This window comes from Leopardus geoffroyi, chromosome A1 (genome assembly GCF_018350155.1).
Source record: "Leopardus geoffroyi isolate Oge1 chromosome A1, O.geoffroyi_Oge1_pat1.0, whole genome shotgun sequence".
Lineage (NCBI taxonomy): Eukaryota > Metazoa > Chordata > Mammalia > Carnivora > Felidae > Leopardus > Leopardus geoffroyi.
Genome location: NC_059326.1, coordinates 1,690,678 through 1,714,970, shown reverse-complemented (window position 1 = coordinate 1,714,970; position 24,293 = coordinate 1,690,678). Strand labels below are relative to the sequence as shown.

Sequence of the window (24,293 nt, the reverse complement as noted above, 5' to 3'; positions counted from 1 at the left end):
TGCCCTGGCCGCCCCGCTGCTTCCGCCCGGAAGGAAAGCGGGGGTGGGAGGGCGGCCGGCCGGGCGGAGGGCCCGTCCCGCGCAGGCGCGTCCCGTTGTCCCCTTTGCTCGCTGCGTCCTCGCCTTCTCGCCTAGGAGGCGGCTCCGGGGACGCGGGCCTCGGGCAGCAAGGGCCTCAGGGCCGGCCCGGCTTGTCGCCGGGGCCGAGCAGAAGCCTGGCGCCCTGCTTGTCCATGCTGGAGTTGACGGCGTCGGCCTCCTTCTCCTGCTCGGGGACGCAGGTGCAGCCCACGGGCACGGTGACGTACTCCTCGGTGTACACCCAGCGGCCGCCCGCGCAGGCCGAGGTCCGCCGCAGGATGACGGTGGGCATGTACACCGGGGCGCTCCGGAAACGTAGGTCCTCCTCCCCGAAGAGCCCGGTCAGGCAGCCCCTGCACAGGCAGTAGGCCTCGGGCAGGTACTTGGGGTACCTGGCAGGGTCGTAGGAAATTCTGCAGGGAAGAGGGCGCGGGCTCAGTTCGTGCCCTGGGGCAACGGAACACACGACGCGCAGAGAGAGGGCAGCCTCCAAAAGATTTCGGCCTCCGGCCCGGTAAGCCCGGGGACCACTGGTTACTGGGGCGGGAAGAAAGGTGGGGCCGGCAGTTAATTCGGCAGGCGGTTAGCGTCCACGCGAGACCCCGATCTAACAGGTCAACCGTGTGAGTCCGCCGGATGTCAAGCGGTGAAGACAGGGTTTATAGCTACTCTCAGGCCGTTCCTTGACAACGCTCTCAGAGTCTGCGCTAACATACATAGAAAAGGAAAATGTATATATTCACGCTAATGCCTGAAATTCATCACCAAAGTTACAGCCTGGCAGAGGCAGCAGGGGGCTTGAGAGAGGCCGGGGGGCCGGTGAGCCAGTGAGGTGCTCACTGACAGGTGACCGCTACACCCACCAGAACCCGAAACAGCCTCTGTGCCTCTGGCCACAACTTCCAGCCCTGAGCTTTAGAGCAGTGGTCCCCAAGGCCGCAGATCTGCCTCCCCTGCGGCCACCAGGCTCTGCAGCCCCAGGTGGCCTGCCCACACTGATCTCCAGGAAGGGGCCATCTCTGCAAGGAGCAGACACTGGCCACCCAGGCTCTGACAGAGCCATGGGCCTTTGCTCGAGACACCTGTCCAGAAGGTCACAAGGTAGGCACTGTGTCCATCTGTCTGTCAGGGTCTGTGTGCCCTCCTCTGTTAAGGGGCCAAAGCTGCACTGGGGAGGGCAGCCTGGCCAGCACGGGACACTGGGGAAATTAACGCCAGTTTAAATGTGATCATTTCCATCCTCCGCCAAGGCTCCCTACTTTCTGGTCAGAAGCCAAGAACCAACGTCAACACCTACAAAACAGCCTGCTGCCACAATGCCAGAGGAGACTAGGGCTTGGCGGAGTCAGATGGCTCCCTGGGAGGAAAAAAAAAAAAAAAAAAAAAAACACCTTCAGACAGAACTCTACCCCCCTCTCCCCCCCCCCCATCATCCCCTTCAGTGAGCCAAGAGGCCATCTGGTCACTAGTGGGGACCCAGGGCCCCTCCCTAATGTCCCCTTACACAGGGGATTGCTATGACCCCAAATTCTCACTTCCATTAACCTCCCCATTGAAAACATGTACAGTCCTCTTATGAATGTTTCTTCCTCTTCTGGAGCCGAGTCGTAGGGACCCTAAACTCTCAGAGTCAGAAGCCATGACTTCTAACCTCTCAAGCCACACGTTCGTAGCCCTACAACATGCCGAGCCCAGGAGGCCCCCTAGTGTGCCGTGCCAAAGGGGCCTATGATCTAAGCTTTTAAATCTTAAAGGGGCCTATGATCTTAAGCTTTTGAGGTGTGCCCAAAGGTTTTTACAGACAAGAACTCGAGGTGTATATGGTTTCTCATCCGGGTTTTGTTAACGCGTGCTCTGAGAGCGGCGTGTGGCTGCACAGGGAGGGACAGTGGCCCGAGCTGGCCCTCACCCTGCAGAGTTTGCACAGCTGTATGTCCTTCAGATGGAAACCCCTCTGGACTGGTTCTCCCATAGGTCCTCGCTGCTAATGACTAAAATTCATCCACAAAGTTAAGAAATTTCCGGTTAAGAAGTGTGTTTGGACCATCCAATTAAAGAACGGGGAGTAGGGGGCTTAGGAGAAGTGGGGGCGGGTGAGCAAGTAGTGGGCTGTCCAAGAACAGAGCTGAGGGTTTCTTTCGGAAAGGAGCTAAAAGGTGGGCAGACGGGCAGTGCTGGCTGTGAGTGGGGGCGTGGGGGGGTGGAAGCCTGAATGGACTTGAAGCATGGCAGTGCTGGGATCGTTAGACCGATTGGCCAAGAGGCTTCTCCATCGAGAAGCTCGTGTCGGTGAGGCAAGTGTTAACTCTCGGTCAGTGGCTGGATGAGGGTGGGTGGCTCCAGATGTGTCAGGAAAGGACATGGGTTTCTTTTTCTGTTCGGATCCAACATCTTTGGACGTTAGTGGACTGAAGCGTGATTGGGTGGGGAAGAGTCTAGAAGCGGTTATCTTCACACAGCAGCAAGTTTACTCGCCCCCAGCTACGTGCCATTTCCACAGTCCCAAGGAACTCGGGGAGCCGTGCATCCCAGAGCGCAGAGCGGTGGGTGAGTTGGATGGCACGTGCTGCACGTGGACAGAAAGGAGGCCAGGGCGCCCAGGAACCGGCAGGAGGGTGACCGTTACACCAGAGGACCCAGGCCCATCTGCCACTGGAGCCTGCCAAAGCCAAGAGGGACATCTCCAGGTACGCGGCCACTGTTTGAATGTGGAGGATGAGGTCAGAGGAGAAGTCAGCAGTGACTCCAAGGCTCCCCTTCGGGGTGCCCAGAAGAATGGGAGCAGCATCGCGGGGAGCAAGGGGGCCTTAGACACAGGTGTCCCTGCTGGGGGCTTAGCGCTCGGTCACAGACCCCTTCCGCTTCCCTCTCGAACTACCCGGGCAGAGTCAGGGTGAGAGCTGATAAATCTGTTACACGCAAACAGGAGCAGGGCAGGGTGGGGCCGTCTGCACAATCGAGTGATCTCCGAGGCCCCGACACTGAAACTACACCGATCTTGTCTATTCATCCTTCCCTCCAACATGAACACAAAAATAGTAGCTGAAAAAGAGTTTCTGAGCTTCTTATCGCTACTCTTTCCTGAGTTCTGCCATCAGGAGCTTTTGGAACGTGGTGAGCTCTCCCCTCGCGAGGACTGATGAAGCTGTCCACCGTAACGTTCCAGCTTTTTCAGCCTCCTCTCTGAAGCCTCATTCCCACCCCTCACTGGGGTACGCGGGTGAGCTATGGGGGTCCGTGTCGGGAAGAGTCCAAGCCCTTTGCCTTGCCTTCGGAGGCCTCCACCACGTGGTCCCCACACGTCTCCAGCCTTCGTGTCTCGTCCCTGGCGCGTCCCAGCCTCCGGTCATCCCCAAGCAGAGTGCCCCCTGCAAGGGCCGCAGCTAAGCGTTTGCTCGACGCCCTCGCCCCCAAACCAGTGTCGACTCAATGAAATCTTGCCACGTTCAGGGTCCAATTCAGATCATTAAAAGTTTTCCAATTCCCTTAGTCAGTTAACCTCTTTATCCCCCACATCCTCCTAACACTGGGTGCCCGTGAGATAGAGCTTCACTTTCTCTACGCCTTCCCCTGGGAGGGAGGAGTCGGGGCCGTATTTCTACTCATCCTTGTGGCCTAGCATGAGAATAAGAGTTCGGTGGCTGGTGAGCTGGTGACAGTGGGTCTGGACCACACAGCTTCCTGTCCTTCATACCCTGAAGTCCATATGAGACCGTAACTTAAAGTTCAAAGGAAGAGGAATTTGTACCGCCTCCAGTCACCTTCAGCATTCAGTCAACACCTGAGTGCCAGTGACGTTTCGGACAGTGAGGATGTAGGTGAAACACACATCTACCGTACGTCCGGGGAGACAAATGCACACACACTTAGAGGGTGTATCCAGCCATGGCAGCGGGGGAGGCTTCCCAGCAAAGGTGGTTCCTGGGTGGATTCGTCCAGATGAAGAGGGGAGAAAGGGTAGTTAGGGCACAGGGCAGAGCCTACAGTGGAGGGACTAAGTCGGTGTTAGGAACCACGGCCTAGACGGGGAACTACAAGATGGGCTGGAGCCATCTGTGGAGCCTGGGTCATTAAGAGGCCTCCAATTCACGGCCAAATTTGGATTGGACCCTGAAGGCAATGGGAAGGATGTTAAAAAGGTAAGTGATCCAATCAGATGGGATTTCAGACAGATCTTTCAGACTACAGGGTAGAAGATGGTCTGGATTCCTTGAGAGAGATACTGGCTGAAGGTGGAGATTTTTAAATGATTAGCATATAGTTAATGGTGGTTAAGTAAGATCATTCAGGGGAGTGTATGGAGAGACAAAATGAAAGATAGGGAAAACCAAATTTTTTTTAGTTGTATAATTTTTTTTTCAGTTTTTCAAAATTTTTTTACATTTATTTTTTTTTAATTTATATCCAAGTTAGCGTATAGTGCAACAATGATTTCAGGAATAGATTCCTTAAGGCCCCTTACCCATTTAGCCCGTTCCCCCTCTCACAACCCTCTGTTTGTTCTCCATATTTAAGAGTCTCTTATGTTTTGTCCCCCTGTTTTTACATTATTTTTGCTTCCCTTCCCTGTGTTGATCTGTGTCTTAAAGTCCTCATATGAGTGAAGTCATATGATATGTGTCTTTCTCTAATTTCGCTTAGCATAATACCCTCTAGTTCCATCCACATAGTTGCAAATGGCAAGATTTCATTCTTTTTGATTGCCAAGTAGGGGAAAGCCAACTTTTAAGGGAGAAGATGTCTCATTGTCGAGATTGCCAGAATCAGGAGTGGCATTCCCTGAGCCAAGGAAGGCAGATGCTTTAGAGGGGCTAGTCAAAAACTGGCGTTGATTGGGCTGGTTTACCGGAAATATAGGGACAGAGGAACACGTTAAATGGCACCGTGAGGATAGGACCAACAACATACAGAATGTGGGAAACTCAGCACACGTTTGTTCCAAGAGGGAAAGGGAGGAACCCAAAAGAGCATTGAGCAGAGTGACCTAAGCCCCGGGCATGGGGTGTCGCTGGCCTGCTTTACACCTGCTGTCTCGGTGCAGTCGTGAGTCGAGCAGCCTTCTACTGGCAGTGTCTCCTTTTGGATGAAATATTATGGCTGCTTAAAAAACTTATCCAACCCAAACTGAGGGACATTCAACAAAACAACTGACCACACTCTCCAGTGTCACAAGAGACAAAGACCTGAGGGACTGTTGCAGGCTGAAGGCCACTAAAGGGTCCGGACCACCAGAGGCAACGTGTGAGCCTGGGTTAGATCCTGGAGCAGAAAGGGGGTGTTGGTGGGCTGCCCTGAATAAGGTCTCCAGATTATAGTACTGTTATCAATGCATGTTTCCTGCTCTTGATAATTCTGCTGAGTTATGATGCTGACGTTTGGGGGATCTGGGTAAAGGGTACATGGGAATTCTTTGTACCGATTTCACAGATGTTTTTTGTTAGTTTGAAACTATTTCAAAACACAGACTTACATAATATAACAGAAAAAATACAGAGAAAAAATTTTTAAGTTTAAAAATGCTTATAATCGAGGAATTTTGACCTGACTGAATATTAGAAGATATCAGGGAAGTATTAACTTCCAGTGTGTTAATGGTACTGTGTGGTTTTATTTAACAGAGTCCTTATCTTTTCAAAATACACATGAAATACATGAGTGTTCACACACACACACACACACACACACACAAATAGTGCTAAATGCTTGTGAAGTTACGCAGTGCCCTGGGAATTTGCCAAATGGAAGGTCTGTAGTGATTATTAATTCGGCAGAATTTTTAAGCTCCCAAGGTGGGCACTGGGAGAGGGTATGGCCCCTCCATGAATGCTCAAGCCAGCCCCCCAAAGCAACACAAAGCCCACAGACCACCCTGACCCTGCGGGTGGCTCAAGGCTACTGCGCCAGGGAAGTCCGAGGTGGCTTTAGAGAACAAGGAGGGCTGAGTTGGACGAGGGAGGGGGAGGAAGTGCTGAGCAACCCACCCCCAGGGCAGGAACGCTGGAGACCAGGTGGGTGGGAATCTGCGAGCAGGTGGCTGCAGCTGGAGTGCATGCCTAAGTGTGCAGGGGGTGAAGATTTAATAAGAAATGTGACAGGGGTACAGGAGCCTTGAAGATCAGAGCAAAAAGTCTGATTTTACTTTCCAGACCACCAGAAGCCACACAAGGACCCGAAGCACGAAGAGACATGATCAGTGGATGTTTAGAGAGATCATTCTGATAGGGGCATAGACCCAAGTCCAGGACAAAATTAAGGCTGGGGCAGCCTCTTCAAATTCAGTTTCCTCCTCTGGAACGCTCGTGTGACCTGGGGGCATCAAACATCCCTTTCGATTCCAAACAACTGGGATTTGTCTTTCTCTGCACCATAGCGCGCACGTACCAACCCATGTACCAACCCACGTACCGTCTGTTAATGACGGGAGAACTGACAGTCACCTGATGCTGTGATGGTCAGACGGCTCATCTGACAAAATATCTACCCCACCCCTACCGGGCAAGTCCCCCCAGACTGAAATTTCCACTGTCACAGTAACACCTCTGGGCTACGGCATTGTGACAGAGACACCTGCCTGCCCCCGCCTCTGCCTGGTCTGTGGGACACAAAACATAGTAAGAAGGCGTAAGCACTGATGGTTTTCAAATCGTGGTTTTATGACCAGTAGGTTTCTCTTAAAGTAGAAATGAGCTACCAAAGGAGGGGACACGATGCATATCGCACCCCGACACCCAGTATTGTAGGTATCGACGCCAGCAAGCACCGTGGAAGACAAAAAGCTCAAGACAGACACATTGTGAAGGACACTAGTTGGGGGAGGGAAAAGAGGTCAGGAGAAAAGGTCTGGAAGCCTCAGAGGGCCAGGGGACAGACACGAAGCCAAAACCTGTCACCCCAACCTCCTGCCTCAAGACTCTGAGGAAATTATCAGCTTGGAGTGCTTCCTGGTTAAGGAAAGCCGCCACAAAAACGAGACAGAAGAAACTCCAACAGGGATCCTTTGCTCTTACCAAACATGGAAATGCAATCCAGCAAGAACCCCGCACGGCTGTCTTGCCTCCTCGTAAGCAATAATTCTTTTGTCTTCACATTTTCTGCATGCTGCTCCGTGGAAGCTTGGCACGGGAACATACTTGAAACAAATCAAGTTTTCCCCTCTGACGGGATCCAAAAGTGTCCCTGGGGCCACGTGTGAAGCTTGGCTTGAGCGAATGACAGCTGGCCCGGCTTAATCCAAGAACAAAGGACAAGTCCTCCAGGGATGATTAGAGGTGATTGAAACTGAGCTTGGAGAGGAATGTAAGTGGCAGAGGAGACAGAAAAGAGCACTGCCCCTGGGACCCTGAACTCGGTAGGAAACAATTCGAAGCGGTTCCGCGAGGACTGCCACCGGGAGAACAATGAGTACATTCCAGCAGACAGAACCACAGCCACGTGCTGCGCTCTATCTGATGCCCAAGTATAGCCGTGGGATTTACTGGCACAAACCGGCCGGCACGGCTCACCTTCCCGCTTTGCGAAACAGACTTATTTTGATCTCAAAACAGCAGAGGCCCAGTACGGTTGCTTCACAGCCGTTCCAAGACCCCAAACCCAGGTACAAAGTGGGAGAAAATGCCTTCTCCAGTTCAGACTGGAGACCCACAAGGGCTGAAAAGGTGTAAGTGCAAACGAAATTGCCTCAGGGGTCATGGTTTGCCAGATCGTAAGGTCAATGAGTTCAGCTCAATAGACGTTTTTTTAAGGGCGGGATGGAGTCAATACGAGACTTGAACCTAAAATGTCAGCCCAGTTTAGTTACCGACAGTGACATTGGGCAAGTCATGGCCCCTGCCTGGTTCTTTGTGGTTGAGTGGATGGGTCTGATCCAGGCTACTTCCCCGAACTTCTTGATGGCAGGACTATTAATGTGGTATGTTTTATCAATGTCTTCTGCTTCGAAAGGACACCGTAATCCATGGAGTTTCTGAGATACCAGAGAATTCCCCAAATTAATCTGGAAAGTCAGTGCAGTTCTAAGCAAAATCCCAGTAGATTTTTCTTAGAACTTGACAAGCGGATCCTAAAATTCGTACAAAGAGAAAAAGTCCAAGAATACTCTAGACAATTTTGAAGAAGACGGGAGGGGGACTCGCTCTACCAGATATCAAGACCTTCTGAAACCACGGTAATACAAAGACATCTGGCAGCCCTCAGGGAAAGCTGAGGATAAGCAACTTCCCTTCCTGAGAGCTAAGATTCCTCTGAAAAATACCCGTCTTTCTGCCCGGGAGATAGGCAATAGAGAGAAGGCAGAAGCAAGAATTTCCACACCGTGGTTTTCGGACCACCTGCATAAGAACCACGTGGGAGTCTGTTAAAAACACAGATTCTCACACTTGACCCTTGAGTCAGGAGCTCCACATGCCGAGAAGCTGCCCAAGTGACTCGTCTTGCTCACTTGAAGTGGGGACACCGACTGACCGTCAGCAAAGTCAGCAACATCCCCGGGAGGTGGTTAGCCATACGTAGATTGACTGCATTGACGGCAAACAACCGGATGATTGCCTTTTCCCAAATTTCATGATCCCACCAGTTGCAGGAGTCTTAACTAATGCAGAAGGTCACTGTTCACCCAACAAGCAGTTGGCATTGTAGAGGATGGTGTGCAGATCTCACTTGCACTTCGCCGGAGACACACAAAAGAGCTTCCGGAACCAGTGATCACTGTTCCCCCACCCCAGAGATCTGCAATTCACGGCCCCGGCGTGGGGCCGGGGTGTTGGTAGTTTTTTAAAGCCCCCTAGATAATTCCAAAATGCAGCCCTGGCAGAGGCCATTACGTCTCCAGGTCTAAGAGAGATAATGAGTCACTGAGATGGGGTTTGTGTAACCTTCCAACCTTGCCTTTTCCCTTTGGAACCAGCCCCACAGCTGGGAGGGGGTGGTTATGAGACCATGGGGGAAAGAATGGTGCGTGACGAGGCCCAGAGCTGCTACTGGGGGTGGGGCTCTGTTCGCCCGCCAGGGGGTAGCCGGGGTCATGAGGACCACAAACAGATTCCCTCCACTGGAAAGCTGTGGCCAGCAGCCTGAGCTGCACCCCCGCCTCCATTCCCCGAGGCCTGAGAGGGCCAAGATCTTCAACGCATGCTGCCAAGGAACTCTGGAAAATGCTCTTCTGGCCCCTCCAGGGAAACATCAGTTGTGCATTTCTCCTGAAAGAGGACATGGAAAAAATGGGCCCGCGAGAGCAAAGTCTGACCTGGCACCTGATGCCGGGAGTCAGAGCCCCAGCGGGCTTCACCTGGCCCTCTTCGCCGGCCAAGGAGAGTTAGGGGTCAGCCCTGCCCCTGTGTGGGGACTGAGGTTAACTTCGCTGTGATCCTGAACTTGGCATCGGGGTCGGCCCTGAAGCCGAGCCAGCGAGGCAGGCTCCAGAACTGACCCGGCTCTCCTGCCAACCGGGCTGGCTCCGGGCCGCTGGGAACCTGGAAGGGCTCCGCCTGTCCGTCTTCTCCCTTTATTCAAGGAGGAAACTGAGGCACCCACAGGGCGAGGGGCTTGTCCAAAGTCTTCTGCTCACCTAGCTCAGCCCCTCGCACTGCCCTGCCCGCACAGGCCAGCTGCAGCGGCGCAAGTCTGCTCTGCAGAGGGGAGAGGAGGGGGGTAGTCGGTAAACTAAATCTACAACCAGAAAATCCATTGACGCCACGTAAAATCTGCTCATCCGGGCGATCAGGGAAGCCTGGAGAGACAGTGATGGCTTGGAAAAGAATGTGGAAGACAATTTAGAGAAAAAGCTTTCCCAGAGGAAGGGGGAGAAAGGGAAATCAGAATGAGGGCCAGAACTGCTCAAAGGGTTTCATTCTTTTGTCACGGCAGATGCCACACATTCAGTGCAGCTGGGAAATATCTCTTCAAAGGAAAAACATAGCTCATGCCCACGGGGTGGCTTAACTATCTGCAGAATTTGGGTTCAAAGCCATCTTTGATGTGTCCGTCCTTGGGGCAGGCGAAGCTCCTGCGTGCAGAAGGGTGGCGCCCACCTTGATCTGAAACGAACCAGCTGTTGCCATTCATTGGTCACGAGGAATAATTTATATCAAAACACTAGCTTAGACTCTGTTTAATTCTGGAAGAGTCCTCAAGTAGATCACTCTCTTTGACCTCATTAATTTGGTGAGCAGGGTACTGTCCTTCAAAATCTTCATGTGTCATTTCTGGAAGACAAACACCGTAAGGAATTTCACTTCGTGGTATGTGTGTTCCTTCCAGGACTTGGCTCAATGTTTCTGTTGGTATTAACGGTACAGACATTTTATCCAGGTGAGGAAATTTGGAAGAGGTGACGATGGGATGAAATATTATCATCATCCCTGGCTGCTCGCAGAATGCCAGAGCAAAGCCCGGGCAGTTGAAGAAAATAACTATCAAAGCAAAACCACGAGCGCATCTATTTTCAGAAAGACAGACTTTAATCCCATGACAATGCTCCGTGACAATGCTCTTATTTTTACCCTGGGAAGCAGTGATAGGTGCAGTAGAGCCTGCAGTATTGAGTAGCTCGGAGAAAAAAACTCTACGCGGCACTGAGGCGAATCAAAGGTCACTTATCCATAAAGAGCTTTCTGGGGGGGAAACACCAACATTTCTTCCACGAGGTGCTGCGGCTCCTTCTCTACAACACGGGGCTGGCTGAGCAGGGCACCCCCTCCCCCCGCCGCCTTGCCCGCTGTGACTGGAGACCCCCCGCCGGGCAGGAGGAGGGGGGGGCGCTGCTCTTGCCCTGTCCCCCCTCCTCCCCGCCCCTTCCCTGGCCCTTCCGGTCGTGCGCCGAGCGGCACCTGTGCCGACGCACCACGTACAGACACCCCTCGGAGGCGGACAGGCTTTTCTAGTTGGTTCTTAAGCCGTTCGAATAACCGGAAGATTTGAAGCAGGGACGCTGGAAAAAGTGAACTTGTTGAGGGGAAACGTTACGACCGAGACAGGACGCCCCCAGTTCCAAAGATCGCCCGGGACAGGCCTCCCCAAGAAGCCAGGTCCCGGGCGCGGGAGACGGCGGGTCGGCGCGGCGCCGCCCCCTGTCGGTCACGCTGGGCGCGGCGGCACCGCCGAGGTCCCGGGCCGTGGCCCCTCCCTCCCCGTGGGGACCCTCTTAGTGCCGGGACCCAAACGTGCGAGTGCCCCAGGGGAGAGGGGCATTTGAGAGAAAGATGACATTTTAAAAGGGGGCTGGGTGCAGCGGGGATAACTTCAACATTACACTCCCAACTTTTCTTTCTCTAGTTAACGTTCATTCCTTTCACGCTTGTAAAAGCGACACGATGAGGGGAAAGTGGTGTGAAAGGCGGTGCCCGGTGCAGGCAGGAGGCCAGCGGCAGGGACTGTGCTCCGAGCACCGCCCGGGCTCGCCAGGATTTGGAGTGGACGCCCCGGGAGACGGGACGGTGGGGGTTGGCGGGCCCGACGGTCTGCAGCGGGGGAGGCGAAAATACGCTTCCCGTTCCACCCTTTCCCGACGAAAATCCTTCCCAAGTGCGGCATTGCTAAACATCCGACGATCGCCCGACCGGAACGTGAAGGTCGTCCCGGAAATGGGCATCGCCGGTCTGGCCCAGGGGACGGTGGTCCCCTCGCCCGACCCACGCGTGAGCCGGAAGCTGTTGCTGCTGCCGTGCCCCTCTTCCTGAAAGTCACCTGCTGAAAGTTCTGGAACTAGGGAGTGGGGCCAGCTTGGGTTCTGCACGGGCACGGGAAAATACCAGCCTAGCCCCTCTGGCGCGGGTGCCGTCGGACTCTCCTTTGGCTGTTCCCCCACCCCCACGGCCCCTGCCACCCGCGGGAAGGATCTGCCCCCTGGGGGTCTCGCCGCGTCTTCCAGCTCCAGGGTGGTGGCTGCCTGTGTCTTTCTTTTTCTTTCTTCTTTTTTTTTTTTTTTTTTTAATATTTATTTATTTTTGAGAGAGAGAGACAGAGCATGAACGGGGGAGGGGCAGAGAGAGAGAGGGAGACACAGAATCCGAAGCAGGCTCCGGGCTCCGAGCTGTCGGCACAGCCCGACGCGGGGCTCGAACCCACAAACTGGGAGATCATGACCTGCAGCTTAACAGACTGAGCCACCTAGGCGCCCCATGTGGGCTGTTTCTAAGTCACTGGCTCCCCCAACCCCCCCCCCCCCCCCCGCCCGTGTCCTGTTCTCTCTCTTCTTTCCTACTCCCCCTGTTTCTTCTTTCCATTTCTTCCTTGCCCTTCCTCTGATCCTGGAGTTATTGTCAAATAAATTTAAGTGCAGTCTCTTAAATTCCCAGGAGGAAAAGAGTTATATAGAAAAGTAGTAAAGCTTAAAATTAAATTGTTGTGCATGACTCCTATCCTAGAGAAAAGCTATCTTTAGACCACGACCCAAAATTGAAAAATATAAACAACTTAAAAATTATTTCGAGTATCGGTGGGTGTTTATTTTTGAGGTTTCAACGTAAATGAGTGATGTGTACCTTAAACCTTAATAAACCTCAATGTTCTTCCAATACATTTCTTACTATGTCAATTTGGCTTTGAAAAAAAAAGCTTAATGAGCAATTACATGGATTTTATTTTTGGCATTTTGTTTCTAAAGCTTAAGAGAAACAAACATGATGCCACAAAGTAAATGAGAAAATATTTTTATATTCTGGAAGTTGAATGCTGCTTTTCTTACTAGCATACTGATGGGAAGCATGGGCTGAATGGAATCAGAGGTCCGGGTTAGGCCCTGGCTCTACCATTTAATGCCTGTCCCCTGGGCCGATTTCATGCCCTGTCCAGGCCTGGGTCCTCACACGTAGCACAGCCCAGCTGTGGGGGCACCAGGGGTCCATCGGATCTGTGGGGCCTCCTCTGGAAGCCCTACGGCCTGTCAGGGCAGTTCTTTTCAGACCAGTGCTCTCCCCACATCGAAGGCCGTTGTTACCTGCTGAATTTTGTTTCTTCACTATCTGCTTTTTCCTCACAGTTGGAGAATTTCCCTTTCTTCTCTCAATTTAAAAATTAAGATGTTTTTGAAATAAAAAATACATGCACATGGCAGAAAATTCGAAGGTAACAAAGGAGTGAAAAGTAAGAGTCCTTCCTACTCTGTCCCCAGTTTCCAGGCTCCCCCCCCCCCCCCCCCCCGGCAAAAGGCACCATGATAACCAGGCTCCAAAGGGGCCCCAGTGTGTGTGTGTGTGTGTGTGTGTGTGTGTGTGTACATTTTCAAATACCACTTTATATATGCATATGTTATGTAACAGCTTGTCTTCTAGCACACAAACGCAGGCAGCCTGCTGTCCTCACTACACTGCACGTTGCCATATCCGCCTGTGTGCAGTGATGGGCTGCTCGCCTCAGGCGGGTGTGCAGCCACCCCATTCCTCTCTCTGGCTGTTTTTACGGCATTTTGTCCAACTAGTTGCCTTTTGGGGGATGTTGGGATGGAACTGCTGGGTCGAATTTGAAGTATGGATAGCTAATACCCGCTTGTCCTGATTCGTATCCTCTGCGGTATGAGAATGCCTTCCCCCGCCTTGCCAAGAGAGCCTGACGGGCACCCCCAAAATAAATAAAGGTTTCTCAGCATTGTTTTGATATGTATTTCACTTACGGTGCCTGAAATTGGGCATCTCTTGGTGTTCCACACGACTGCCATTCGATCCTCCTTCCCCAGGAACCGGCCACAGCTTCTGTTCCTTGTTTCAGTACACATTTTTGCCACTGGTTTACAGGAACTCTTTAGGAAAGGAGCCCTTTGGGACGTGGGTTACGTCTCCCAGTTTGCCTCTGTATCTTTCGAATTTTATTTTACTTTTTATTTTGCCAAGAAGAAATGGCATATAATTGTGTAACTGAATTTATCGGTCTTGTCTTTTACGGCTTTGGGGGTCTGTGAGCTACTCTCTAATGCTCCACTCCAAGGCTGTAACTATAACTGACCATGTTTTTTATGTGTTTGTGGTTGTATTTTTACATTTAAATCTTTGAATCATTCGGAATTTATTTGTACACGGAAGTGAGATAGAACCGTGTTTTTTCCAGCTGGTCACTCAGTTGTCCCAACACCATTCATGGGGTGATCCATCCCCGCTAAAAGTAAAAAGCCACCTTATAATCCAGATTTCTGTTTTAAATTCTATCGTATCCACCTAAGTGGTCCTTTCTGTGCCTTTCAATATTTCTGACCGACAGTCCGTTTCCCCGTCCATCCTCCTTAAGAGTTCTGACTGTTTTGGGGCGCCTGGGTGGCGCAGTCGGTTAAGCGTCCGACTTCAGCCAGGTCACGATCTCGCGGCCCGTGAGTTCAAGCCCCGCATCAGGCTCTGGGCTGATGGCTCAGAGCCTGGAGCCTGTTTCCGATTCTGTGTCTCCCTCTCTCTGCCCCTCCCCCGTTCATGCTCTGTCTCTCTCTGTCCCAAAAATAAACATTGAAAAAAGAAATACTAAAAAAGAGTTCTGTTTCTAGCCTTAAATACCACTTCCAGTTCCAAGCTCACGGCTGCACGGGGGAGCGCACTCTTCCCCCCGGTTACACAGGCACCACGACACCACGAGGAAACCGATCCTATCCTTCCACACACCTTCTACACGCAAGAGCTTTGGAGCTTCCCATGCACTGCTTTTCCCAGGCTCCCAGGGACTCAGGAGGCAGTGGGAAGTGGTAAGAGGCCAGGAGGGCAGAGCCGGCTCCCGGCGGGAGAAGGCCGGGCCTGCGTCAGCACCCAGCAACGTGCAGTCCGGACCAGTGCCCATCCCTCGAAGACTGTCCTTCCTTCCAAGGGGGAGAGCCTCCGTTTGCTCACCGGGGGAGCAACTGCGTCGCCGTCAGTAACAGGAAGACAGATAACGCAGATGATGCCACCAGCCACCTGATGCAGACGTAACCCCCGCTCCCCGGCTCCGCACAGCACAAAGGCTCCACGGGCAGACCTGGGCAGCCTAGGCCAGGACCGCTCCATGCCGTGTGTTGCTCTTGTCCGTGACCTCCCTTAGCCATTCCCTCCTGGATCTTTCCTAGGGGACACAGGTGTCAGTCCCCAGGAAAGGTAGTCAGGACGACTCAATTTAACGTACTATGCAGAATTCTAGGGCTGACAACGCCTGACCCGTGCTCCAGCCCCGATCTCTCCTTTGGCCTGCCACCTGCGGGCCACGTGGTCATTCACGCATCTGCTCCTCTCGGGCACATAAAACTCAACGGGCCTAGTGCTGAATTTACTTCCTTCCAAAAAATGCTCCTCATTCACTTTTTCCATTTTGCTTAAATACCATCAACAGTCCAAGCCAGCAATGTGGGACGTGCCCAACAAGAGGTCTTGAAAAATCACTGCTGTGTGTCACGCTTCTGCCTTTCGGCCCGCAGCCTAGTCTGGGAGGCATCTATTTGCCAGGAGAGATTAGAATTCATTGTAGAAAAATGCAGAGGTAGCACTTCTGTCTGGAAAAGCCAAGCTGTTGTTTTGAGAGATCTTCCAAGTTTCTTTAATGCTATTTAGCATATCAAAGGTATAACATGAGGTTGGAGGAAGAAGGATGATACAAAAGTCCACCCTTTTGGGGTGTGGGAATGGCGGGAAGAAAGAGGGAAAGCAAGAGAATGAAGCCACCATAATGAATGGTTCAACATGTGTGTCCTCAGGGCATCAGGTGAATGAAGAGATGGTGAAGGCAGGAGGTGGGGTTCTGGGCCCACCGTCCGTGGCGGGGGGGAGCTCAGCCACAAGGGAACTCGGTTCTTTGCCCAGTAGCCAGGAGAAGGTAGGCCCACTGACCAGCCGGTGGAGGCTTGGAGGGGCCTAGATTGGTTTCAGACAAAATCATTACATTTTCTCTGCGCATCTTTTTTTTTTTTTTTTTAAGGTTTCTTATTTATTTTTGAGAGAGAGTGTGAGCAGGGGAGGGCAGAGTGAGAGGGGGACAAAGGACCTGAAGTGGGCCAGACAGCAGACAGCCCGATGTGGGGCTTGAACTCACCAACCATGAGATCATGACTCGAGCCAAAGTCCCACGTTCAACCGACTGAGCCACCCAGGCACCCCTCATCTATCTATCTATCTATCTATCTATCTATCTATCTATCTATCTACCTATCTTTATTTATTTCTTTAGAGAGGGGGGTTGGGGCAGAGAGACAGAGAGAGAGAGAGAGAGGGAGAGAGGGGATTCCAAGCAGCCTCTACTCTGTCAGCATGGAGCCTGATGGGGGCTCCATCCCAGGAACCCTGAGACCATGACCTGAGCCGAAATCAAGAGCCGGATGCTTAACCGGTGGAGCCACCCAGGCGCCTCTCTCTGCACATCTTTTTTTTTTTTATTTTTTTTTCAGCGTTTATTTATTTTTTGGGACAGAGAGAGACAGGGCATGAACGGGGGAGGGGCAGAGAGAGAGGGAGACACAGAAGTGGAAACAGGCTCCAGGCTCTGAGCCATCAGCCCAGAGCCCGACGCGGGGCTCGAACTCCCGGACCGCGAGATCGCGACCTGGCCGAAGTCGGACGCCCAACCGACTGCGCCACCCAGGCGCCCCTCTCTGCACATCTTAATAGCTGTGGTGACTAGAGCCTGGAGGGTTGTCCTACCCTTTCCTCCCCCCGCACTCCCACGTATGATCAGCGTCCGTCAAGTCCTGTCACTTTCACTTCTGTAAGTAGTATCTTTCACGTGGGTCCCAGCCTCCTTGTCTCCCCTGCCACCGCCTGAGTTCAAACCCTACCTGCCTTCTGCCGGAAGTACTGCGCCGCGTGAGTCCGGCGTCTCCCCCTCCCATCCCTCCCTCGTCAGGGAGGGCTCCCCCAAACACGAAGCGGTCACACGACCTCCCTGATCAAAACACACCCTACAGGATGCGTTTCGGACTGGCGGCGTTGCTCCTAAGGCCGAACCTAGCTCCCGCTCCCTCGGCAGCCACTGCCGGCCACGCACAAGCACACCCGCCCTCCGCTTCTTCAGGCTCTTCCCCCTTCCCATCAGCCACTGCTTCCCTCGGGACCACCCCTGTCCTCGCTCTTCCACTGAGGCCTCTCCACGTGTGGCAGTGTCCAGCTGGCTGTGGGCCCCTCGACGGCGATGACAGTCCGCCGAAACAGCGGGGAAGAGGACAGTCGTGGGTGCGCGCGGGACACACTCCGGCCTCACTACTCCCTGCCCAGGCCCCAGGGCACCCCGGCCTGCCTCGCGCGCCGCTCCTTTCCTCCGAGATGACCCCTCTACCAGGCCAATCTCGGAATCGCGTCCACTCTCCGGCATCCATTCCCAACGCCACTTCGATCCCCCGCACCACTCGACACTGTCCCACTCTGCGGCTTTCGCGTCAAGGCACGTGCTGCCTCGCACGACGGTTTCTTTCCCAATTATCCCCACTCCTCCCTTAGACGACACTCTCAGAGGATGGGCCCCTGACGGTTCAACGCTCAGCAGCGCCTGGACCGCCACGGGCACTCCAGAGAGGTCCGTGGCCTGCCACACCAGGACTTCCACGCAAGCGCCTCGCGTACAAAGCGCTGGAAACCTCCATGAAGAACCACCTGGCTTGGCCCTCCGCGTAGCCCATCGAACTACACACCTGGCCAAGAACAGGTACTCAAGAAACATCCGTTCCACACCCTACAGCGAAACGGTAAAGAGCGGGAAGCAGGTTTCCTCCCAGGGAGGCGACAGGGAGGCGACAGGGCTTCTGTGGGCACGAACCGCTCCCCACCCAGGTTCTGCACCTGCTCCGCCCCTCGCCCCTCCCCCCCCCCACCTGCCCTTCGTCGCCCCGTCCGCTCCGCCCCGTCCCCCCCCCCCCACCCCCTCCCCGGACCCACCTAGCGCCCTCCGCCCCAACCGCCGCCTCCCGCCTCCCGCCGGCCCCGCCCCGCCCCACCTGCCCGCCTCCCGCGCGCCCCGCGCGCCCCGCCCCTCTCGCCACCCCGCGCGCTTGGCCCCCGCCCCGCCCGCCCCGCCCCGCGCGGCCCCACCTGCCCCGGCCCGCCCCGCCCGGGCCCCGCCGCTCACCTGTAGGCCCACGGCGACACGCTGCGCAGGTTGGTGGGCGGCCGGAAGCGCCGGTCGCCGGGCCTGCCCCCTGCCGGGCAGCTCGCGTTGCGCGCCTGCTCGCGCGGCCCCAGCTGCAGCGTGTGGTGGAAGGCGCCCAGCACGCCGGCCGCCAGCCGCCCGTACAGCTGCTCCAGGAGCTCCTCGGGCCGCTCGGCGCAGCCCCGCGGCCGCGCCGGGCGTCTGCTCGCCCTCAGGGCGCCCGCGGCCCGGCCCGGCGCCAGCGCCAGCAGAACGCCGACCGCCAGCATCCAGACCTGCGAGACAGGCCGCCGCTCAGCGCCCGCGCCCCGCCGCGGTCTGGGAGCCGCTGGGCGCCCCCGCCCCCCACCCCTCCGCCCCCCGCCCCCCGCCCCTCCGCCCCCCCCCCGCCCCCGTCGCGCCGCGGACCGTGAGGCCCGCCCGGAGGATGGGTGCTGACCAGACGGGCCCCCGAGCGCCGCCCCCGCCCGCCCGCCGCCCCAGGGGGCCCCGGGGCCCTGCCCAGCGCCGGCCCGCGCGCCCCGGGCCGCCGCCGCCGCCGCCGCCCCGAGCCGGGGGCCGCGCGGGGGGCGGCTGCGGGGTGCGCGTGTGCGTGTGCCTGCCGGGCTGCTGCGCGCTGGGCTGCGAGTGCCTCTGACGGCCGCCCGCGCCGCTTACCCCCGCGCGCGCCATCCCCCCGCGGCGGCGACGACCTCGACGCTCCGCTCGCCGCGCCCGGCCGGCCAGCGACGCCGCAGCCCGCCGCCCTCAGACTCACGCCCCCACACCCTCGTCATCCGCCCGCCTCCCTCCCGCGGGGGGCCGCGCGGCCGAGGAGGGGCCGGCGCGGGGTCCGGGGTGCGGGCCGCCCCCCGAACCGGACTCGGCGGCAGGAAGTCCCCCTCGGGCGTCTCCTCCCCCGCGTCGGGCAGGCGCGCGGGGACGGGCGGGCGGCACGAGGTCGGCGGACCGGGGACCGCGGCGGGGCCGCTCCGCGCGCGTCGGGGACTGGCGCGCGCTCGCCCCTGCTGGACTGCGCGAGCCCGCGAGCCCGGGACCCCCGCCCCCGGCCCCGGCCGTCTGGAGGACGGCGGCGCCGACTCGCACCGGGCGACTGTCGCGGCGCCCGAGGCCCGGGACGTGTGCTGCGCGGCGGCCGGGGAGGAGAGGCCGAGGTGGCCGGCCCGGCCGAAGGAGGCCCGCAAGGAAGGACCCGGCCTGCAAGCCCCCACGGCTCGAAAGTGGGTTAGGGGAGAAAGGTTGCGGCTCAGGGCAAAAAGATTCTTCTCGCAAGGAAAGCTCTCCGAGAGCAGAACGGGCCATCTGGAAAAGGAATGAGCTAAAACCTAGAAGGATTCTCCTCTTGAGGACGACTTCCTCTTCCGAGACTCCGTAGTTCTGAGAAATAACTATGTTAGCGGTCAAAAAATCTCCTTTTCACAGGGTGAGAGGCCGTATTGCCTTTCCCGTCAACACTCATGAAATGAACCTTCTGTGCCTCTTCTAGCAACTCTAAAATCAAAGCACTAAATCTGTAACCCAACTTGTATTTTTACATCTGTGAGTGGGCATCCCCTGGTCTGTTACGCTGTTGGCGAACTCCTCCTCCGTGATACCTGTAAGTGCGAGTGGTCTTGTAAAATAAGCCTAATAGTCTGTGAATAAATTAAAACAAAAGTATTTAAATGAGGGAACTAGATACTCCAAGAACACAAGAAAACTTGCTCATTTGTTCATTCTACAAAATGATGCTTTTTAGGTGGCAGGCTAATGAGTCAACGGCCGTTTTACAGAAGTCCTTCGCAAATGAAAACAAAAAGACTGATACCAGCCGAGCGTGTAGAAAAGAGGTAATTTATGGCTCCCTAAAGGGCCCGAAGCTTTGGTATTTGACTACCCTGGTTGTCTACGAGATGATTTGTCCACTTGATTACACCACGTTTCAGTTATGCTGTGTAGAAAAACAACCCTTTTACATGCCTTGAACATTGTGTAGCTGAAGAGTTTCGGAATTACTGCTAAGAATCCCACTGAAATCTCCATTTTAAGCAATTTAAGCCATTTACAGCCCTTGGTGAGTAAACATTTGAGGTTATAAAACACTTTTTTTTCTGACTGGCAGATAAACTGTTCGTGTTCTCTGTTACCTTTTCTGGTAAATGGGAATAAAGATCTGTACTCAAATGCTGCTTATTTTGTATTTGATAAAAAATGTGGGAGGCCTCTAGGAGAGAGAGAGAGAGAGAGAGACCATCATCACAATAGTTTCCTGGAAACGCTCACTGTGTCTCATTACGACATCCTTTCATGTGTAAGGTGACACAACTTAATTGTGCCAGACTGTTAATTCTGTGTATTGTTCAATAAAATGCCTTCTATTCTTTGATAACATCTCAACCTCTCTTCTCCTCCCTTGATTACTTCGGAATGAGAAAATATTTACTTCCCAGCTGTTTCACCTGGAAACACTCACCTACTCGATAGAACGTAAAATCCATCTTTGCGAGGCTAGACAGAGTTGAGAGAATGTAGCAACAGGTGCCAAGTGTTTCGTCTGGCATTTCGTCGGCGCCCCAAGTCTGTGTATGCACGTGTGAGATAAACATGCTAATTAAATCCAGGGGCGCCTGGGTGGCTCAGTCGGCTAAGCCTGCGACTTCGGCTCAGGTCACGACCTTGCGATTCGTGAGTTTGAGCCCTGCGCTGGACTCTGTTGCTGACAGCTCGGAGCCTGGGGCCCGCCTCAGATTCTGTGTCTCCGCCGCTCACACTGTTTCTCTCTCTCAAAAGTAAACATTAAAAAAAAAAACTAAAAACAACAACGAAAAGGCTATGATCTTCCTGTGGCATGCCGGGACTCCTGTCACACCATGAGGAAGCCAGTCTTAAAAAAAATTTTTTTTAATCCAAATTTAGGAAAAGTGAGAAAAAGGCAACAAAATGCTCAAAACCAAGTTCCTCACGTTCCCTTAAAAATGAATGCCTCTCTGGTGCTCTTTACTGAAGATGTCACCTTCCTTCTAGTCACAGATGATTTCATTTTCAGCTCCTCCCTCTTACCCCTCGTTCACTCAGCCACTCCAGCACCAGCCACAACTTCCGAGAGACCCAAGCTGTTGGGAAAAAACCTTTAGGCACCATGATTCCAAAAGCCAGCGTGAGGTTGGCCACGTCCATGCTTAGCTTCGTGGGTTACTGATGTACCTACCTCCCCAAGCTTTCTTCCCTCCTTCAAAGGACTGTCACATTTTCCCACCAGTTCTCTTTCTTGCTGCCATCTTGGTTAGCCCCTGGATCTACCGGTACTTCTGCTCATCATTCCTGGCACCTCTGACATCCACACAGTTGCTTCTAAATGACTACCTTCAGTCCGATGACCTTTTCTCCCGTTCTCTCTCAACTATCGTATTGTCATACTCCAGATATCATCATTACCAATAACTGTACCACATGCCAACGTATGGTTTCAAAGCCCTACTCCTTGACACTCACTTCCTTTCTCCACTCCTGTAATTCGTTCATATCATCAGGTCTTGTATCTACCCTCTACCTACCTCCCTACCTCCTACCACTTTTCTACTAAGCATCCCATTCTTGAGACCTTCCCTCCTTGTCTAGAGTTCATGGTTCAGCACTATTACCACAGCGTTGCAAACACAATCCCTTGTTCCTTTTTTCCTCTTAATATTTGCTCACAATCCCAACTCCACTGAAATCCTACAACTTGGTTGACTAGACTCCATTCTAATTTCTGATCACAAATCTCAGATTAGCATTCAACACGCACATGTATTACATTTTTCCAGTTCTATTCCCTTTTACTAAGATCACTCACATTTCCTCTGTCTCAAATCTCTACTACCCATTTCCCTCCTCACCAAATGTTGCACACACACAGATGAGACCTATTATTCTACCACCAAATATACTGACCTACTTGCATTCACTTTCATATACCCTGCCTTCTTTCCTGATACATCTCATAAACCCTTGACCCCAGTTCCCACTCTATCAACCATCTAATTTGCTTCCTTTTATAACAAAATGTTCTGAGCTGTCTTTATTTTCTGGCTCCAAAACCCCACTTCCCATTTTCTGCTCAACTTACTCCAGTTGGGTATTTATCTCCAATGCTTCATTGTGATGTTTTAACAAGGTTGAAATGATACAATAATTGCCAGTCAATTGTGTTTATTCAATTATTAGATTTTTTTTGCACCCTTTTACATACTTGAGCACTGCCTTAGTCCTTATTCCTTTGGATTAATGTTTATATATCTTTTTCCATCTTTTCACTTTCAACCTATCTGAGCCCTTATATTTAAAATGTGTCTCTTGTGGGGCGCCTGGGTGGCTTAGTTAAGCATCGGACTTTGGCTCAGGTCATGATCTTGAGGTTCATCATGAGCCCAAGTCCTGCGTTGGGCTCTGTGCTGACAGCTCAGAGCCTAGAGCCTGCTTCAGATTCTCCCTTCCTCTCTCTCTGCCCCTCCCCCCCCTCAAAAATAAATAAAACATTAAAAAACAAAATAAAATGTGTCTCTTGTAAGTAACATTTAGTTGGGTCTTTTAAAAAAATTTTTTTTTAATTTTTTTTTTTAACATTTATTTATTTTTGAGACAAAGAGAGAGCATGAACAGGGGAGGGTCAGAGGAAGAGGGAGACACAGAATCTGAAGCAGGCTCCAGGCTCTGAGCCGTCAGCCCAGAGCCCGACGCGGGGCTTGAACCCACGGACCGCGAGATCATGACCTGAGCTGAAGTCGGACGCTTAACTGACTGAGCCACCCAGGTGCCCCTTAAAAAATTTTTTTTAAAAAGTTTTTATTTACTTAGGGAGAGAGAGAGAACAAGAAGGGGAGAAACAGAATCTCAAGCAGGCTCTGCACTGATTTGGGGCTCGAACTCATGAACCGTGAGATCTGTGACCTGAGACAAAACCAAGAGTTAGATGCTTAATCGACTGGGCCACCCAGGCACCCCAGGGCCTTATTTTTTACTCCGGTCTGATAAGCTTTGTCATTTAATTGGAAAGTGTAACCTTACATTTACTGTATTTAATAATGTAACAATTACTAGTATAATTAGCATTTACTAATTATATAATTATTAACAAAATTGGGTTTACTTTTTTGTAATTACTAATATTGTGTAAATTCTAATATAATTGGGTTTAGTCCTGTTGTTTTCTATTTGTCCATCTGTTCTTTATTCCTTTATTTTTCCTTTCCTGCCTTTTTTGGATGAATCAAGTACTTTTATTATGTTTTATCTTTCATTAGCTTAAAAAACTTCTATTATGAAATAATTTCAGGTTTATAGAAAAGTTGTAAGAATAGTACAAATAACTCTATATACCCTTCACTCAAATCCGTTAACATTTTCCCACATTTATCGTTGTATTTTTTTCTGATATCAGGACCCTTTGTTCCAAAATACTTTAGTGTGTATTTCTAAGGAAGAAGGGCATTCAGTTATATAACCACGGTGCAATTATCAAAACCAGGAAATTTTATACTTAATAATCATATTATCTAATAGACCTATTCCTATATAACCAACTGTCCCTACAGTGTCCTTTAGAGCAAATTTCCCCCAGTCCAGGATCTGAATGAGGACCATGCAGTACATTTTGTTGACACGTCTGTCTCCTTTAATCTGGAGCAGTTTCTCTGACATTCTTGTCTTTCATGATCTTAACATTTTTGAAAAGTTCAGGCCAGTGATGTTGGGGATGTTCCTCAATTTGGGATACTTCCTCATGAGTAGGTTCAGGTTAGGTGTTTTGGGGAAGAATATCAACTAAGAAATCTTGGGCACTCTCAGCATCACATCAGGAGACACATGGTTTTAATAAACCATCCCATTATTAGTGGTATTAATTTTGGTCACAAGTTGAGGGTGTCCACCAAATTTATCCAAAATTAGGATTTTTCCGTCTTGTAATTAATGAGTAATTTGTGGGGAAATACTTTGAGGCCGTGTAAATATACTGTTCTCATCAAACTTTCCTCCACTTGCTTTAGAACAACTGATTATTGAATCAGTTACTATTGTGGTGGTTGTGAGATGATTTTTATCATTCTTTCTATATTTGTTTCTTGTTCTATTTTTAAACGTAAATTCTTGTATTTCAGTTGTTATTCTAGAGACTTCAATACGTATGTTTGATTTATTACAGTTTGCCACTATCTGAACAATATAGTAACCTTAGAGCAATCTGA

The 24,293-nt window shown here is 52.5% G+C and overlaps 2 protein-coding genes across 3 annotated transcripts in view; one reads left to right on the top strand and one right to left on the bottom strand.

Annotated features, from left to right (window-relative positions):
• Nucleotides 1-11,344, top strand: part of EEF1AKMT1 (EEF1A lysine methyltransferase 1) — a 43,205-nt gene extending 31,861 nt beyond the window's left edge. The window contains exon 5 of the mRNA XM_045444188.1: nt 6,228-11,344. Coding sequence (XP_045300144.1) covers nt 6,228-6,271 — 44 coding nt within the window. The 3' untranslated portion in view covers nt 6,272-11,344. The remainder of the gene's footprint in view (nt 1-6,227) is intronic.
• On the bottom strand, nt 30-18,877 carry IL17D (interleukin 17D). Of its 2 annotated transcripts, XM_045444215.1 has the most exons (3): nt 18,748-18,877; nt 18,070-18,365; nt 30-494 (listed from the first exon to the last, which is right to left on the bottom strand). In XM_045444215.1, exons 1-3 carry the CDS (start codon nt 18,760-18,762, stop codon nt 176-178), a joined length of 630 nt encoding a protein of 209 aa, XP_045300171.1. In that variant the 5' UTR covers nt 18,763-18,877; the 3' UTR covers nt 30-175. The 2 variants fall into 2 exon arrangements, with proteins under 2 accessions (XP_045300171.1, XP_045300179.1); XM_045444223.1 differs by lacking the exon at nt 18,748-18,877 and having other exon boundaries at nt 18,070-18,629.
• Nucleotides 18,878-24,293: the final 5,416 nt, after the last annotated feature.

Coding starts and splice junctions, on each gene's coding strand:
- IL17D (XM_045444215.1), bottom strand. Junction 495..18,069: donor GTGTCGCCGTGGGCCTACAG/GTGAGCGGCGGG, acceptor TCTTCCCTGCAG/AATTTCCTACGACCCTGCCA.